This window comes from Orussus abietinus, unplaced genomic scaffold, assembly GCF_000612105.2.
Source record: "Orussus abietinus isolate OABI.00-Male unplaced genomic scaffold, Oabi_2.0 scaffold22, whole genome shotgun sequence".
Taxonomy (NCBI): Eukaryota; Metazoa; Arthropoda; class Insecta; order Hymenoptera; family Orussidae; genus Orussus; species Orussus abietinus.
This window is the reverse complement of record NW_019394596.1, coordinates 898,215-917,293: the sequence shown is the minus strand read 5'-3', so window position 1 is coordinate 917,293 and position 19,079 is coordinate 898,215. Positions and strand designations below refer to the sequence as shown.

The following is a 19,079-nucleotide window of genomic DNA, read 5'->3' as shown; positions in this document are numbered from 1 at the left end:
GAGATTTCTTAATGGAAAGTTCCTGCAAAGATGTTAAAGACTTGATATTTTATTCTCGAGGATACTTTCATGCTTTTGAAATTGTTGTGTATATTTCAGCAATACTGTTAGGCATGTCTCTTTATTTAAGAGTTTCCTAATGTTGGAGTAAATTGAGTATTACTGTGCTGGACAATTTTGGTATCTTGAATTCCGCGGGCAAGTGGCTTTGCGCTTTCGCCGGCGACAGCAGCGCCATGGAAGCGACGCGCTTGCGGTGGCGGTTGAAACATCCGCCATGGTGGAGTGACGTATTTCAGCGTGTCCGAAGTAGATTTTTGTGTCGCGTTGAATTTTTTTGTCGACAAATTGTTCAAAATTCAGGTATTTTTTCCATAAACATATTTAATACCACCTTATATTATCAACAGACTACGGATTCTAAAGACTCTGCAATGATCAAATACTCCGACTTGAAGTCAATTTTACTTTAGTGACTAAAAATTAATGCATGGTTTATTAAGCACTATAAATTTGGAATTTACGAACGTAAACTGTTATTTTTCAAGTTTAATATCTTTGAGTAACCTTATATATTACATGATACTTTTCATCACAGAATTGTGTTATCTATCGTGAGCACGGAAAGGTTATGTAGCCGGATTCCTGGAAATTTTGTCTCAATTATAACTGTACTTCCAGATTAAGTTATTCTGCCTAAATTTGATTCAAAAGCTTCACCTGTAAGACTCAAACATCTTCGTAATCTGAAGTGTGATTGTGCATTATTTTAATCTTTACAAATGAAGTTATATGAATATCATTTCCTGTGATCGCATTGAGTTTTGGTGAAAATGTATTTTTATTCATGAAAAACAGTTTCCCATTGTTATGTCAACCTTATTTCATCTAAGCAATTATACTTCTTTTTCAGAATTTGTAATAAGGTAGTTGTAAAAAATGGGAGATTCGGATGACGAATATGATCGGAAGAGACGAGATAAATTCAGGGGAGAACGAACCGAGTCTTACTCCCGAGAAGGTCGTCGGGATGATCGACGAAGAGATGACTGGGTTGATAGGTAAACAATAATCTATATTTTGTTTACAATTAAGATCTGTAAAATGTTAGTGATATGTAACTGAATGCATATTAATTTAGAGGCTAAATATGAAATGAACGATCATGAGTTTATCCAAATCCTGATGCTCTCCAGTGTTTACTATTTCAGGAATAGAAGCAATGATGATAATGAAAGCACCTTTCCTGCATTTTCCTCCCCAAATTTTCCTCTCCTCCTAAATATGGCAAGATTTTTGTCTATCAGAAGGTAAAACAGTCATCCATAATAGCAATAATACACAAAGTGATTAAGAAATGTATATATTGATATATCATGAGAGCATCTAACCCAGAGTAACGTTTTCTTTATGCTTGAACATGTTCACATCCAAAGTGGTTTGTAACTGTAGTGATTATTTTAGAGAGTGGTCCAGCCGACCTCGTGCAAGGCCAGACTATCGGGAATATCGTGGAGGAGGAGGTGGAGGACGTGAACGTTACAGCCCTGCTCGTTCACAAGAAATGGCACCACCTATGAAAAGAATGCGTACAGACTGGGACGACAGACCACGATACAGTCATGATTACTATGGCGGTGGCGGTGGTGGAGGAGGAGGAGGAGGAGGAGGAGGTGGAGGTGGTGGTGGTGGAGGAGGTGGTGGCGGTGGTGGCGGCAGCTCCTGGGGTCCAGATCACTATTCTGCACCTCACCATAGCAACCATCACTATGGCAATCATGGAAACAATAGCAGGTTGGTTTCCCTGCTTTAATTGTTTATTTTTTTATGTATAGAAAGGTTAAGAAAATACTGCAATATTATTTTTAAATATACATAATAAAGTAAAATACGAATATACAATGCTAAAACGGAGCCGGTTAACTCCAAGATTACTAGCTAAATTCAGGTACCGTAAATCGCGTTATGATGAAATTGTTTCATAATTTTCAATTTGCAATTATGCTTATGATATTAAACAGTCAATAATTATGAATTAACTTCGTCTAGCCGCGAAGCATCTGGGAACTATAGCAATTCCGCTGTAGAGACGCAACCGCCGATGATGACTTTCAAAGCTTTCCTTGGAACGCAGGAAGATACCATTACGGATGAAGAAGCCATCAAGCGTTACAATGAGTATAAACTAGAATTCAGACGGCAACAACTGAATGAATTCTTCGTAGCACACAAGGATGAAGAATGGTAAGGCGACTTATCTTTTTTTCGAGTTTATCTGGAGCATATGGTTTCGTATATCACGTATATGTTTGTCGCACGAGATTGAGCGGTAATTGAAGCAGTTGATGAAGAAAAGTCACAAAATTATAATATTTTCTGTATTAATCATTCTATCAATTGCTACAATTACAAATGAGTTTCCTCAAAATGCTTTTCGCAAATAGGAATAACCTACAATAGCTGAATATGCAGATATTTACTCCAGTAATTAATTCCATGATGATTGAGATATGTAAACTTTCTATAAATGATGTTATCTGTTTTTACAACCAGTTCATTCTCATACTGTACGAAAAAGCAAATACTTCCCGAACTTGTCAGTCATTCATGTAGCAATTTGAACTGCAAAGTCATTTTCGTTTAGAACTTGTTAAATACTTCAGATATTTATTTTAATGAAGGAACCCCACGTTTAAATTATTCATCCAGCTATTGTAGAATATTAAATATAACGTGGTCAGCTTAGTTTAGACGAAAAGGATGGGTGTAATTAGGGGTTTATCGACTGCATATACGGAATCGTGTAAATACGATTCTAGCTAACTTCTAACAATGTGACCAGATTTCTCTATCCCTACAGCACACAGCCACCATCGCCCACTGTACTTCGGGCATCGGTCATCTCGTCCGTTTATTTTTTCGCTCGATTTTTTATGCCTCTCGCGTTACGCGCAACAACGAAGACCAGAGCTGTCGTAATAACCAGCTAGTTTCAGTTTGCGAGCTGGGCGCGCAAAGCCCAAATTCGCTCGCTTAGACCGCGTTCTAAACCCGCAATCACTTTTAAACTTGAATCAATCTGTAGGGTTGTTAGGGTAGAAACTCTGAAACACCGAGAAAACCGAATGCGAGCAAAAATATGAGACCACAGGTGAGGCTCCATTCCGTAACTGACCATGTCAATATATTGTCACTCGTATAATACTATTGTTAAGTGGTGCAACACATTGTGTACTTATTTAACAAATATGTTAAGGTAGATACTACGCAATATAGGGTGGGATACGTCGAAGAGTTGCACCAAATGTTACTTAAATAAGATCGTATACAATGGATCATGCTTCGGTATTTGATCGCTCCTTGCAGGTCATATGATTCACCTTCATGTGACTTCGAGAAGCAGTCAGTTGTAATGTTTTAATAGTTTAATTTGCAATACAGACAGTTGTTAAGGTCCTGGAAAAAAATTGAATAGACCTTCGATTACAGATGCTTCCTCCGCTGTCAATTTTACTTTCTATTATGCATGTCCCACTTGGGTACTGCAACAATTTCAGCAGCGTGAACACTTCATAACGATAAGATATCTTGATAGCATAAAAATAGAAATAAAAACAATACATACGGACTGATTTTTTTAACTGTACTTACTCTACTCGTTGCTATTTCAATTAGCAAATTTCATCAATGTGATGTGATAGACACATTACTCTTACATCTATTTCGATTTATCAGTTGATTTCTTGGGATAAAAATGCTGATGACAGTTGTGATCGTTTAGCTGCTGATATTGATGTATCGTGTTAAATTTCTGCATTCCAAGAATTGGTTATGCAGAGAATTTCTACTTGCTCTCTAAAAAATATTTCCGGATCTCATTCTTTGCATATGCAATTCTTCGAGTGAATTTTCATTGATTTGAATTATTCAGATTATTTATACCATAGATTTTTCTACCACCCCATTTGTGAGCTTAAATCTAATTTCTCCTCTTTTATTGTTAAACTATAGGTTCAAGATAAAATATCATCCAGAAGAATCGATTAAGCGAAAAGAAGAACAAGTGGCTGCTCTCAAGGTATTGAGTGATCTTTGTAATGAATTTTGATGAAATAACTTCCCAAGTCTAAAAGACGTTGTTTTCTTTTTTTTCTGCAGAAACGAATAGAAGTGTTTTTAGAAATGCTCGACCAAGATGAAATTGACAAAGTATCTGTTGATGCCGATCAGACCGATATCTTACTGCATCTTTTGGATGCAGTAGTAATCAAATTGGAAGGTGGTACGGAAGAAGATCTTAAAATTTTGGACATGAAGTCGCCTATACCACCGATAAAAGAGACAGTTGTTGTTAAAAAAGAAAAGGACGACTTTTGCGATAAAAGCGGGACGGATGAAAACAAAAGATTAGACAGGTGAGATCGATGTAACTGTAAAATACATCTTGATATTGTTTCGTCATTGTATCTATGGTTTCTTTTAGTCATTTATTGAAAGCTTTCGAACCACCTGTGATCGAATCATCTGAAAACTGGGATAATGATGATGCCGAGATGAAAAAAGATGCTAAAGAACCAACCCCAGAAAAAGAAGCTACGCCAGAGAAGGTCGAAGAGAATGCAGATGCCAATAAAGAGACCGAAAGTGTTCCCCCGTCGGAAGAAAAGGGTACGTTCACGAAGTAACTTTTACCGGTACTTTTTGTTACTTAATTTTGTCCTTCCAGAGGAAGAGAAACCGGTTGAAGTTAATTCCAAGAAACGCAAACGAAGCGACAGTAATAGCAGCTCCAGCAGCAGTAGTAGTAGCAGTTCTTCCGACAGTGACAGCAATAAACCTGACTCACCGAAGCCCTCTACTCGTAAGTGAAGAAAACTATTTTTTTTCCTTTTCACGTTTTATAATGTTGCAATGATGCAATCTTTTACTTAGCGACCGAAGACAAGCCAGACGATGTAGCCGAAGAAAAAGCTGCAGAGGAGACTGTTACTCCGGACGCGGAAAAGGAAGAAGTTAAAACGGCAGAGCCGATGGAAGAGGGGGAGGAAAAGGATGAAAAGAAGAATGAAGCCAATGTCGAGCCCGAGACAGTGATCGATTTAGCCAGCGAAGAAAAGGAGAAAGAACCTCGCGCTCTTCATAAAACTAGCAGCATATTTCTACGCAATTTAGCTCCAACGATAACCAAAGCTGAAGTTGAAGCCGTAAGTCCAGTAACATAGTTCTATGCAAAATTCTTCAACTTGCCTAACCATGCTTTTAAACCGACGCCTTTAACAGATGTGCAAGAGATTTCCCGGGTTTCTGCGTGTAGCGATAGCTGATCCACAACCTGAACGCAGATGGTTTCGTCGGGGTTGGGTATCGTTTGAACGTCAAGTAAACATAAAGGAAATTTGTTGGAGTCTAAATAATATAAGAGTAAGTAACGTATTCTAGAAATTCTTCAACATTTAATTCTTGCAATTTAACGTAATCTTTTAACTTCGTATAGCTTCGAGACTGTGAATTAGGTGCTATAGTGAACAGAGATCTTTCTCGCCGTATTCGGACAGTAAATGGATTGACGTCTCACAAACAAATTGTCAGAAATGATATTAAGTTAAGCGCGAAGATCGTTCACAATTTGGACAACCGTGCTGGCTTATGGAAGGAGGAAAGGAAAGAAGAAAGTTCTCCGAAAGACGGAGAATGCAAGGAAGCAAAATCAGCCCAAAGCGCAGATGAGCTTGAACAGGCGGTAATATAATTATATATATATTTGCAATCTGAAATTACGTCCTTTTTTTAAATTCATATATCGTTTCTTACTCGTAAATATTAGACATAAAAGTATAATTTCCTTTTCAGGCATTTGGACTCTCCTCTAAAAATCCAGTACTAAAAAATATAACCGATTATCTGATAGAGGAAGCATCTGCAGAAGAGGAAGAATTACTGGGCATGTCGGGTGATCATGAAGAAGGTCAGCTAGGCGGTGATGGCGATGGCCCCATAGAAAGAGACCCCGCATTGATCAAGGTTTGTATATCTCATTCTAGTATCTAAGTTTTCCAAACGATAATAAGCAATTAGGATCTGACACGTGATCGTTCCAGAACAGAAGAAAATTAATCCGGATTCCTTTTAATACCAGGTTCTCGACAAATTAATATTATATCTTCGAATAGTGCATTCAGTTGATTATTACAATCATTGTGAGTATCCGAACGAAGATGAGATGCCAAACCGATGTGGAATAATGCACGTCAGGGGATCCCCACCGACTACCAAAGTTTCAAGCACAGAGCTCTCGGAATACTGCCGTAATTTCGAGAGTAAAATGTCCGTCTTTCTTGTTCCCGTAGCCACTGTTGCGAATGACGAATTCGAAAAGCTTGGTGCCAAAAATGCCGAAGCGTATCCTTTTTAAACGATTCTTACTATATTAATACGAATGAATTAATGTTCAACAATGCCGCCTACACCTGAAACAATTTTCGTTTCTTTTTCCTTTGAACCCGGGTCACAATTTTTCCTCTTATTTCCTTAATATTATACTTCAGTGAAGTCGAGAAATTTGTACAAGCAAACACTCAAGAGCTTTCTAAGGATAAGTGGTTGTGTCCTCTCAGCGGAAAGAAGTTCAAGGGTCCTGATTTCATTCGCAAACATATTTTCAATAAACACGGGGAGAAGGTTGCCGAAGTCAAGGCGGAGGCCGAGTACTTCAACAACTATTTGAAGGATCCGAAGAGGCCGCAACTTCCGGAACATCCAGGAAATAAAGCCCCACCCAGAGAAGGGCCGCGTGAAACGTTCACACCTTACAATTGTGGCGGGTATGTAGTCACTATGGATATTTCTGAGCCTTCCCCGAGTATTTATATTTTTCACTAAATTGTAAAAATTTTCTACCTTGAAGATTTGGAGGATACGGCGGCGGCTATGGTGGCGGAAGAGGAGGATACGGATCCGGCTTCGGCGGAGGTGGTGGAGGCTTCGGAGGATTCGGAATGCCTCGTTCAAATCGCGGCGGTTTCAACAGAGGACGGTAAGAAAGATTTGATCAAAGATAACAGAATAATTGAGGTGAAAAATGCATACAACTGCAGTTAAAGTGCAGGGAATTTTAAAAGTTATAATCTAGCAACATGATTATATCAAGTTACAATTACATTAATAGATTATATATCCCTTGGATTCTCGTTTCATTCTCTTGAAAAATTTTAATTAGCATTTAAAAATTTGTGAAAAAAAAAACTTCAGTCGTATGCTTTCATTTATGTATACGTTGTGACGTGGCGGCGGGATCCTAGATGAATCCCCGGAGGCTAATACTCAAAACTACCACAAAATCGTCAAAACTTGATACCCAGGACAAAAAGGACTCGGGACTCGAATCGCTCTGATTATTAAATTGTTTCCCCGCGGGTCGGGGACCGTCAGACCCGCGGAGAAACAATTTAATAATTTTAAAGGTGAATTTTAAAGGGCGACATTTGCCTCCCGTGACTCGACAAAGGTCTGCGACGTGCGGCCCGAAATCCACCACGTAACAATGTGTATAGTAAATACCGGAGGCTTCGGTCTCCTTAATGCATCGTGCAATGCATGTTCCGTATCTCTTTTTCATTTTCACCTTTCATAGATGTGAAGTCCGTTTTACAATAATCTGTCTAATGTTTCTCAATACGTACGGCCAAAACGAGGGAAGTTTAAAGTGTCTGGCAAATTAGGTCATATAATGTTTACAGGGCTGCTCCGGAATCAACAAAGAGGCCTGTTGTTAGTTACACTGACTTGGACCATCTAGACGTGGACATATTTTGAATTCCCTCAAATTACGCGTAGCTTTCGTTTGGAGCTTGACCATCCGACTGACTCTTGCGTCAACAGATTGCTATATAGATTATGTAACACTAAACTAACAAGGGGATCCTTTCGAACGAAGGGGTTTGCTGCTTCATAATTTCTTTTGTATTCGAAAGAACCGTGAAGTCTTTCAAAACGGAAATGATCTTCAATTCAAGGTCTGAATGCATGCACGGCCTCAAAAAGTGACAAATTACTCGGGTCTTCATGGGAACGGTACTTGGGTACAATATATCCGTTACATAATCTGTACAAACATATCCTCCGATATAATGCTTTGAATCCTCCTTCGTAAATAGATTAGAATGCAATCATTCCGGTGTCGCGTTCCTTCGAAATCAATGACGAACGTAACGCACGGGATGACGAGAGATACATTGTACATGACGACGATGCACCCTGTAATGGTCAGAAATTAGAGATTTATACGGCGTTACAGATCAGGAAGTTTTTACCGAGATAAATAAAGAAACATATTTATGTGCAATGTCTTGTCATTCTTTACTTGAATCCCCATACCATTCGCATCCTTTGGTCCTACGTCTTGACACGTTGTCGCTAAGTCCGCTACCTCATTTCTGTGTTTGCACGATGTGTCTGTAATTTGCACGTAAAGCCACTTTGTTTTTGTCGATGGCTATAAGGTTTAAATAGTATTGCGCCACTTTGTTGTACGGTGGAAGGCGTTTGTTGGAGCCTTAGGCCACTTTTCTAATTGACTTTGTTTTTCGAATTTTCAGTGGCGGTGGTGGAGACTTCAGGCCGGTCATACATTACAGAGATCTCGACGCTCCCCGAGAACCTGACGAGTTCATATAATTCAATTAATCCAATCGACGCAAACCAATGAAGAGACGACAGACGAGAGGATGAACGGAAACATAATACGCCTGTTCAATTTGTACATACCAGTATCGTCGGTAATATTTTATTGTTTAGCAATAGACGATATTTGTATGTTATATATCACTCCCCAGACAAGCAGGTATAACGGTATAGCTACTTGCAAGAGAAATAAAGTTGAACGATATATTGTAAGTGGCGGTGTCAAGTTGAAATACGTCATCGGCGTATTTGTACACGGTTAAGGAAGCCTACAGTAGAAGATTGCCAAATTGAGGTCTCTTTTCGAGACATCGTATATGTACGATGTGATAACGGTAATGCGTTTGTATTCACTTTCATACACATGACAAGATGTAACAAGCTATCCGATCCTGTGTAAGCATTGTGTATACCGGATACTATCAAAGTCGTTCAATATACGTTTAGTTGTACCGGTGGCAGCTCGCTGTCGATTTTTTTATAAAGAAATTCGTCATACGATTGAATTAGTTTAATAGATCCAAGATGTATTTGCATCAGAGATGAGTTGGGAGATTGCTCACAGGCAGGGTCGTGCGATCGCATCCTGTGCTGCCCTCTGGTTTCGTACGTTAGCTTTCACCGTTTTTTGCCCCCAAGGGCGGCGCAACGAATTTCTGATAGGAGCTCGCGCATTCACGATGGCGGTACCATCTACCAGTCGCCGTTGGCGGCTCACGTATTGCCGCAGTGTTGGTAAAAGGAGGTAAGCTACCACCGTCAACTGCCGCATGGTATTACCATCACGAGTACGTGAGCCGCCAACGGCGACTGGTAGATGGAACCGCCATCGCGAGTGCGCGAGTTCCTACCAGAAATTCGTTGCGCCGCCCTTGGGGGCAAAAAACGATGAAAGCTAACGTACGAAACCAGAGATGTCGATTAATGTCGATTAATGTACCTGTAAATGGGGCCGGTAATGTAACTTCAGGTAGTTGGGGAAAACTTTCGACCGAGCGAACGCGTCGGTGTGTAAATTCGCGTGTTTATTGTTCCGTCGGTTACTTCGTACAATATACATAATGTCCATTAGCCTATACAATATTTATATATTATTCGGATCTCTCTATGCAGAATACTGTATGAATATCGTACAAGGTTCTGCAGAGGCACCAATTCCTTTGTCGCGTTCTCTGCCCGGAAATCAAGCGAACCGTTCCCTGCAACGCTGCTCGTCACTTCCGTCCCCGCAGTCGTCCACGCCGTTACACTTCATTCCCTTAGGAATGCACCTGTCGTTCCTGGGATTCGAAGAAAACACAAAGGAAGGTGTCAATTTACTCAATGACCGGGTTCCAACAAGGCGTTAAAGTATAACAAGCGAATGAGGGTATATTAAAAAGTGCCGGATTTCCTCTTAACAACTTGAAACGGTACACGGAGGGAATCCGCTGCAAGGATTAAAGCGACTTCTTTGGTCGAATTATATCCAGACAGGTGGCAATATATTTGACACTTGACCCTACTTACTGGCACGTGAATTCATGCTGGTTGCATCTGCCTTGGCATCCTTGGGGCTCGTCCGATTTGTCGGCACAATCCGCTAATCCGTCGCAGAATCGAGCCTTAAGTATGCATTGCCCATTGCTACAAGTGAACTCACTTTCCAAGGGACAAGCTGTAATTTAACAAAAAAAAAAGGAACAAAAAAACATGAGCTTCTCTTCTATGTCAGTACATTTTGCCTTCGTTATCGCAAGCTGGTACGTCCAAAGATCTTGCTGACTAGCATAAGCTTGCATTTAATTTAGCAGCGAAATAATTAGTAACTATTCGATAATCCACCCAGCACGATGTAAGTCGCTCGAGGATATTAACTATCGGCGGAAACAATTCGAGCAACCCAAGCGATGTGAAAGTGTTTTTAAATTTGCACATCATCTGTATTAAATGTACCGATCGGTTTCGTTCGTAGCTTAAAAAAAAACGCCGAAAAAATGTTCCGATCTCTATGACCAGGTTAAGGTTGACATTACTCGTTTAATAGGTTCAGAAAACGAGATTCTTTGTCTCGTATCTCTGACGTCCATCGTGTGATTACGCGCTGTGTGGATGATACTTTGGACAAAGGATGAACGAACTAACGAAGGGCGAGAGAACAATGAGCGGTAAAGAAAATTGCGTCAACGTGCGTGAGAATCTCAGAGGAAGCAGTCAACGAGAATGATGTGCTTACATGGAAACGCAATAAGCTGTGGCAACGCGACCTCCTCCAGCCAAGGACAGAGGTCGACATATTAGCGACTCATAACTGCGAGGGTACGTGCAAGATTTGGCATGCAGTCGAAAGAAAACAATAATGTGTACTCACACCAATCAAGACCCTGACCTACAAAAGAAAAAGAACACTTTAGCCAGGAGAGGGGAACCTTTATCCGAGGTGCCTCCGGCAAGAGATTTTTCTCTGTACACCGATGGAACCTCAGGAAATGTGCCGATCTTAATGCAAAGCGCAATTCATGAATCCAGAAGAGACAAAATCCTGAATTCGCGAATACTTTCCCTCTAAGGAAAAGGAATTAAGTACTCGTCATCGCCATCACCTGGACTTTCGGGTCCAGAACGAGAACGTTAGGATGCTACATGCTCGTTCTTTAACGCATGTAAGATAACGCAAATGGAGAAATTAAAATCCCTGCACTTGACAATGTGATACGAACTAGGCCGGTGGAGAGATTCCTTTCAGAGAATGATCTACCTACGATAGGAGCGAAAGGCCCACGGTGAGAGCAAGTGACAAGTGAGCTAAGACAATTTGCGAGTACTCGTGTGTGCAAACGAAGCTCCATGGAGATACTATACGCGGATAATTGCCCCATTAAGAGTACACGGTGAGAAGTGCTCGTATCTTGAGAAGATCTCGTACCTACGGTACAGTTCATCTCGTCGGACGCGTCCCAACAGTCGATCTTGCCGTCGCATCTCTTGTCCAGAGGAAGACAGGAGGTCTCATTTCCACACTGGAAGTGCGTCTCGAAGTCGCAGGCTATAAAAGAAGAAAGGAAAAAAAAACACCATTCGTCACATTGAATGAAGAAAACGGGGCACTTCATTATTAGCCTCCCTTTTGCTGCGTTTGCGTCGCGCCTTTGACTCGATTCTTCCGTTTCGTTTGCTCATTTTTTACCGCGGTCCTGTCAGGGGTATCTTACAAGATAAGTAGACGCCGGGATTTCGGTATTATTTCGAAATGAATGCTTGGCAAGTTGCAATGTTTTGTCGTATCGCAATATCGGTCCCTCGCGACCCTCTCATAATTCAATTGTTATGTATTCGATTCCCCCTGGCCGTGCTCACGCAACCTTCGCACAGGCCGTCCGTAAGTAACACAACCCGATGAGAGGACCGGTGGCAGCGAGTGTGATAAAAAAAAAAAAAATCGCAAACGGAAGCCGGACAAAGAGACGCAAAGTAGGAAAGCCAATAATGGAGGGGCATAGATAGGAACTGGAATAGTGTCGTGGCAGAGGAGGCTTCTGGCCGCGATTTCCCGAGCTCCGAAAGAAGCTCGATCACGCCGAACCGTCCTTTCACATTTGTCGACCCACCGCAATTGTACTCGTCCGAGTGGTCGTAACAATTCATGTGACCGTCGCAATGCCTCGTCAACGGGATGCAGAGAGTGTTGGAGCACGTCCACTCGTCGTCCAGGCAATAATGCTCGACCTCGACGCACCTAAAATCCGAGGATAGCAATTAAACCACCGACAATGAATTAAAAAAAAAAACAATTCCACTTTACGTGATAAACAATCAAAGTATCAATTTTCAGCGGTTGGAACCTTGCAGACGATTAACGATTAATCGGTCCCTCGGGGTCATAGGTAGCATCGTTCCAACTATCCGCATATCATTTCCGATATCAAGCGGACGTTAATCATGGGTAACGCTTAATCAAAGGCTTAAAATACCAGCTCTTACGGTATCAACTTGCCAGGATGAGCTTTGATTAGCCTTGCCATTAGAAGAGAGAGAGATCCATCTGATAAGATTCGCAAGAGAGGAGGGAAAGACTGCAACGGCTCACCAATTCGCCCTTGGATTAGGGTCCTCCGATAACGATAGCCCCGAAACGATGCTATCATCCGCAGATACGAACCTATGTCGATTTGACGCCGGGTTTCTAAAGGGATGGACGTTTAGTGCTATCCAATCTAGAGTTTGACCCAAATCTCCCGCGACACCTGCAAACTTCCACCCGGGGAAACTTAATCCGCGTTTTCGACTAACCTGAACGCGTCCACGTCCAATCGATGGCACTTTTGCTTATTGATTAAACAGAGACCGGCACATCCCGTGGGATCCGCGGGATCGGGGCCCGCTCTGCACGTGGGGACCTCCTCGTCGACGCGGGCGACGCATACCTCGCCGGCGACGCAATCGTCGCAGTACCTCGTCGCGTTCGGCTCCGGTTTTATTTCGGTCCGCGTGCCCTCCGCATCCGTTTCCGGCGGCAACGTGGTTTCCGGAAACGCTTGGCTGGCGTTCAACGAGGCGCCGGGGAAGGACGAGGTGTCGTTCAGCGGTTCCGAAACGAGCTCGACCTCCGAGGAATTCCTCACCGAGGCCGTCGCGTTCCCAGCTGAAGACCTCAGGTACTGTTGAATGATCTGCAGCTTGTCCGGCTCTGAAAACATGAAAATCACCTGAGTAACCCGACTGGCACGATCTTTCATTAAAATAAAAACGGAGCAGGTGTACCAAGACCCTTCGCAACGCATTCGTTAGGGGAGTCGATCCGAAGAAATAAGCAACAGGACGGACTATCTCTGCTGTGTACATCCAAGATGGCTTCCTCGATACCCCTCTAGTATCGCATCCTCTACTGACCTATCTCAAATAATTCCAGCCACGGTATCTGGACGATAGAGACTCGCCTCTCTCTCGAGCCTCTTATATGCCTCGCGTATAAAGGACTAAGGGGAGGATCAATTAATCGAAGCGGAGAATTGTTAGCGATCTCGCGAGGACAATTACCCGCAATTTCGCCCTAGTCCCCAGGTCGTAATTGGATTGTCTCGTCCCGAGCGGAGGCTTAAGAAAAACCGAGAATCCGAGGTAGAAGCTTCGAACCATGCCGGTATCCCCTTCCGAAGTGGCCGGTTCCCCTCTGGGAGGCAAAAAGTCGAGGCACCTCCTCGGCAAACATCGGCGTAATCGCCGGGACCGGGATATATCCCCGTTTTCACGGTGGTGCGAACCGTGAAGAGCGTTTCGGAGGGCGCTACGCGGGACGGTCGCGATATTCAGGGCTCTCCGAAGAGGAGGAACACGGCCAGGGTCGCCGGAGAGATATTCCAAGTCCCGGGGACCTGCCGGGATGCAAAAAGGTACGCGAAAGACCTGCGGAGGGAACTCAAGGCGTGCATCCCTCCGGCCTTTTTGCATCGCGGCTTCGCGCCGTCCATTCGCGCCGCGCGCCGTCAAAGCCCGAGCCCGGGCAGGGAGACGGGCAATAAAAATTTCAATTAATTTTACTGCAAATTGCTGCCTACGCCCGCCGACGAATCCGAGGGTGCTCTTTACTCGCGAGGGACACTCATTCTATGAGGACGATCTCTTCACTCGGTATATCTGGATCCGCGGCATTTTGCGGTCCAGCGAATCCCTGCGATCGGGTGGCTGAGAGCGTCGTCGATAAGGACTCTTTTGCCTTATCCTATCGAAGATGAAATTCCAATAGTGGATAAATTGGAAATGGAGAGTCGAACGACATACCCAAAATCACGTAGAAAATACAGAGAAATGTGTAATTCGGCAGAAAGGGCGAAAACGTTTCGTCGGCATGTTCTCATTGAAGATAAGATTCAAGGACCCTAGTAGCACAAAATATCTGTCCTATATTTCCTGTATATTTAACGAATATCCTACATTTGGAAATATTTGCAAAACGTTTACTTCAGAATATTATCCCTATTATATTTATATAATACTAGCTCCACGTGTTTTCATAACATTTTTCTACCAGATATACAAAACATTTCGTATCATTTTAATACAATGTGTTCATAAATTAAAAAATATAATTTCGGATATCTTCGAACGAAATCTACAAGAAATCATATGAAATCTGTCGCTTGAGATATTTAGCAATGATTACAAAGAAATATTTATAAATTATTCTATGCTACTAGGGGAGGGGTGAATATGGATGCGTCTTCGAGCGGCTCACCGAAAACTATGTAAAGTGCGATCCCACCGATTGTGAGCAGGGCTAGGACCACGAGCAGGAGCATCACGATCGACCTGGTGCATCCAGGCTCGTGAAGTGGCCTTGCGAAGTGGAGGGTCCATCCGTGACGATGTTTCCGAAGCCTCGCAGGGTGAGGTGGAGGTTCCCCTCTGACGCTGCGTCGAAGGTTCAGACGATTTTCCGAGGACGGGGTGTGCGTCCTCGCGGGAAGGGAATAGGCCCTCTGAAATATCAAATATCCCATTATCCCTCCGTCGTTCACAAAATAAGGGAACTACATATGCTAATCTACTCCTTAATTAATCCACATCACCCTACGGTACAATTAATCACGTCTTAACAATCGTTACCGCCGTGGCGAACGCTGATCGGTCGTGCTTGCCTCTCCGATTGTTTTTTATTTTTATTTTTTTTTTATGGGAAAATGTTTATTCACAGAAAATGTGACATGACTTACTATGCTGTTGGATTTAACCCCTTCTACCCTATCGGTGTAAGGATGGACCCCCTCTACTATTCTCCCCAATAATGAAACTTGTTCCGCCGCCGTTATCATCGCACCCCCGCAATCGTTCTCGTCGGGTGGATTTCGCATTTTCGGAAGCAATTTATGTCTTTTTATCGAAGCAACGTTTAATTCCCGAAGTGAACTGCTTTTTTAACCTCGGCCATTGATGGAGCATTCCCCTTTGTACTGATGTTTGACGATTTCTTTGCGCGCCAAAAGTCTCACATTCGCTCTCGCTTCGCGACGAGCCTGTTGTCTTTATTGAAAGGGGAATCGGATCAGTGATAAGACGCGGAGTTCCGTCGATGTCTAAAACGGCAAAAAGAAAATCTCGAATGCACCCTGCCGAGTCACCCTATCTAATCACCTGTACGATTAAATCGGCACTGACGAAGCGCGGAAGAAGATATCGAGTTGAAGGTTGATAATATTGAGACATTGTGACACATTAGATTATCATTTTTTTTTTCCTCCATAAATCCTCGACTTGTATATAATTTACTATTTAGTATTTACTAGTACGTGCGACATTTCGTTCCGTAAGCTTTAAGAGAACCGCTTGATTAAACTAATACATCGACAAAATATTAAGGATAGCAAATTTTAGTTTATGAGAAATGTCTTTCAGATAACGTTAACACGGCGTGGCGATGTTTAAAACAAAGTCGTCGAATGTTACGAGATCTTCAGACCTTTTGCATCGATTGACTCCGAAATCTTGCGACGTTCGCTCGCACCGCGCTAACCATGGCGCTGAAGTCTCGGAAGATAGAGAAAAAAAAAAGAAAAAGAAAAAAACAGCACGGAAAGAGTCTAATTTTAATCAGAATGAAATACGTCCGGGCTAAAAGAGTACACGGATCGGAGCGGCACATCTGGTTTCGAGATTGACGAAGTGCTTCCTAAGTTCAATGCACCGCATTAATCAGTCTATACACCGCATTAATTAGTCCATGCCCAGCGATGTGCGTCGCATTGGCTGCAGGTAACCCCTTCCCCGTTAATTAATTTCTCAGAATCGACTGACCGAATGTCGCAAAGAAATCGTTATCTCAATAATACCGCTCAAATCTTCCGAAGTATAAATTTCGGCTCGCCGAGAAATTCTCTGAGAGTTTATGTGAACATAAAAAAAAATATATGGATTATCGCGCGATATATGTATTACATTTTTTTATTCGGCTGCGGTTAATTGATCTTTGCAAAAGTTACCTGCACCCAGTTTGAGAGTGAAAATGCGAGAGCGAGGAGGGAGACTTCTGGCGCTGTTTACACGGACCGCGTCGGTTCCGGTTCTGCGTTTATGCGCACACTCGGTGCGCAGACGGCGCGAGTTTTAACGTCCCCGTATGTCTTGTAACGAGTAAAGTCGCGAAAGCGCGCAAAAGCGGCGCGTCCGACGTCGGGGGAGACTAGAAGCGTACTTGGCACGGCATCAGAGAGGCCGTGCGCGGCTTCTAAGAGGCTGCACGCGTTTGGAGGTGACATAATTCTCGGCATCGGGCAGATATTATCCGTATCGCAGGGCTGCGAAAACCAAGATGGCGACGCCCACCGAAGACGCCTCGCGATTGGCCGCGCATGACTCCACGTGACCGAATTATCGACAAGTACTCATCCTTCCACTTCCTTCGACATTTCCAACTAATCTACTGCCACGAAAATACGTATTAAGACTTAAGAAATAAAAACACAACGAGAAATCCCGACTCCGCGGCAGACATTATCCGTATCGCGGGGCTGCGAAAACCAAGATGGCGGCGCCCACCCGAAGACCCTTCGCAATTGACCGCGACGACTCCACGTGATGAAATTACCGACAAGTACTCATCCTTTCATTTCCTTGGAACTTGCCAACGAATCTACTGCCACGAAAATACGTATTAGGACTTAAGAAATAAAAACGCAACGAGAAATCGCAACTCCGCGCGGCCTTTGTGCGCATGGCGCTCAGACAACGGGAATAGGAGTTCGCGTCCAAATGTAACGCGAAGAAGCGAAGTCTCGAAAAGCGGCTAGACTGGGAGGGGCATATCTGGCACTTGGCTTCCGAAAGGCTGGACGAGTTTAGAGGAGACAGTATTCCCGGTATCGGGTAGGTATATAATCGGTATCGCGTCGCCGTCGAGCTGAGTCTTGAAAATCAAGATGGCGTCGCTCCCCGAGACGCCGCCACGTTCGACCCAGGGAAAGCGGCGAAAATCCAAGCGGCATTTCCGGCGACGAGGGGCCCTTAATTGCCAAATGAGGGCTGATTACAGGAAATTCGCCATAATAACGCGTAACAAAGTGATGCGTTATTAAGGAATACTCGAAGCAATAACGAGGTGAGAACCAGCCCGAAGAATACGTCCTTAAGCACTTCCGGACAATTACCGAGACGTAACCCCGAATTTATGGCTAAACGCGACGTAAATTTCCAAGATCTTTCGAGATACCCCCTTGACAAGCGTGATACGTGGATCGGCGGTAATTTCAGGCGACCTAAACTCGTATCGTTACATGTCACCGAGGCGGAAAGCGACGTTTCCGGCTACGTACGCGAAGGCCCTAATCGAGCCCTTTTGAACACCTTTCACCGCGACTCTCGACTTCACCGACAATTTCGGGCCTTTATTCGACCCATCGACCCATCCGTACATCCTCCGTTCCGAAAATAGACTTCCAAAGAGAAGACGCGATCGCGACGTCTTCGGTTAACGGCTCTTCTAACGACAAACTCGCTCGTTATACGTGCCTCCGATCATCCACCCGATCGGCCGAAAACGACGGCACAGCTGAGCGCTATTTTCGGCGAAAAAAGAAAAACACTTTATTTCGACTACTTTCAACGTGACGAACGAAAGAAAGAAAGAAAACAATAACGCGATGCTCGTGAGATTTTATTATCAGCAAGAAAAAAATTGTATTTATCTCGGACAAGTACGAAACAAAAAAAGACATTTTCTTTTCGTGAAACATGAAATTTCACGAGCATCGCGTTCTTCCTTAGGGCTTGCATAATCACGTGTTCAATCGTATCAATTATTCCAGTACGTCAGTTTCGTTTTAGCACGTGACCTAACCTATGACATCGATATCGCAGTTTCTTTAAAGGAATTAATTCCAAGGTCCCCTCCCATGCACCTGTTCGTATATCACGCCCCCGAGGAATGGAATCGGTGAACGGTATTCGTCGAATCATTTTGAATGATGATACCGTTCTGTAACACCGGGCGAAGGGAGTCGAGTAGTTTTTTCTACGAGGCGAGCGGATAAACGCCGGTTTCCGTCGCAGACCCTAAGACGCGACAGGTGGAAGAAGTTAGACGGACATATGGTATCTAGAGCGGTCCAGAGGAGGGTTTCCGGTGCCGCATCTAAAACCATCCTCGACCTCGCTTACCTCCCTCTCGGGGCGACAAATTACGCCGGAGGTGGCGGAGCCCCGCTTATAATTAAGATCGGCGGTGTAAACACTCTCTGAAGTTGGAGCTGATTGAGTGCCCGGGGGCTCTCGCGCGACATCAAAGACGCGTGGCCGCCATCTGCGAAACGGGGATAACTGCTAGTCCGGTTAGAGAGCTTCGCCCCCGAAGGCCTTTGCGGACGATCTCGACAGACTTTTGTCGCGCCTCGAGCCGAAATCGCGAGGCGGTCAAAGTCGCGCGGCCGCCATTT

The 19,079-nt window shown here is 43.5% G+C and overlaps 2 protein-coding genes across 4 annotated transcripts in view; one reads left to right on the top strand and one right to left on the bottom strand.

The window, feature by feature from the left end:
• Window positions 1–274: 274 nt before the first annotated feature.
• On the top strand, window positions 275–8,892 carry LOC105702181 (serrate RNA effector molecule homolog). The gene is made up of 16 exons (XM_012429554.1): window positions 275–363; window positions 914–1,061; window positions 1,465–1,794; window positions 2,050–2,244; window positions 4,012–4,078; window positions 4,159–4,415; window positions 4,484–4,668; window positions 4,727–4,861; window positions 4,933–5,204; window positions 5,281–5,421; window positions 5,495–5,740; window positions 5,851–6,021; window positions 6,137–6,399; window positions 6,546–6,821; window positions 6,905–7,033; window positions 8,595–8,892. Exons 2-16 carry the CDS (start codon window positions 940–942, stop codon window positions 8,671–8,673), a joined length of 2,868 nt encoding a protein of 955 aa, XP_012284977.1. The 5' UTR covers window positions 275–363; window positions 914–939; the 3' UTR covers window positions 8,674–8,892.
• A 798-nt stretch (window positions 8,893–9,690) lies between these two features.
• The window catches only part of LOC105702198, a 35,243-nt gene continuing 25,854 nt past the window's right edge, over window positions 9,691–19,079 (bottom strand). Inside the window, exons 3-9 of one of the 3 annotated variants that reach the window (XR_001104280.2) lie at window positions 14,891–15,134; window positions 12,949–13,345; window positions 12,267–12,394; window positions 11,589–11,704; window positions 11,030–11,047; window positions 10,189–10,336; window positions 9,691–9,959 (exon numbers count right to left, since the gene is read on the bottom strand). Coding sequence is in view for 2 of the 3 variants with exons in the window: in XM_012429578.1 (XP_012285001.1) it covers window positions 9,863–9,959; window positions 10,189–10,336; window positions 11,030–11,047; window positions 11,585–11,704; window positions 12,267–12,394; window positions 12,949–13,345; window positions 14,891–15,134 (1,152 nt within the window). In the remaining variant the exon portion in view is untranslated. Of the gene's footprint in view, window positions 9,960–10,188; window positions 10,337–11,029; window positions 11,048–11,584; window positions 11,705–12,266; window positions 12,395–12,948; window positions 13,346–14,890; window positions 15,135–19,079 lie in introns of all 3 variants that reach the window. The other 2 variants (XM_012429578.1, XM_012429577.2) reach the window with 2 other exon arrangements.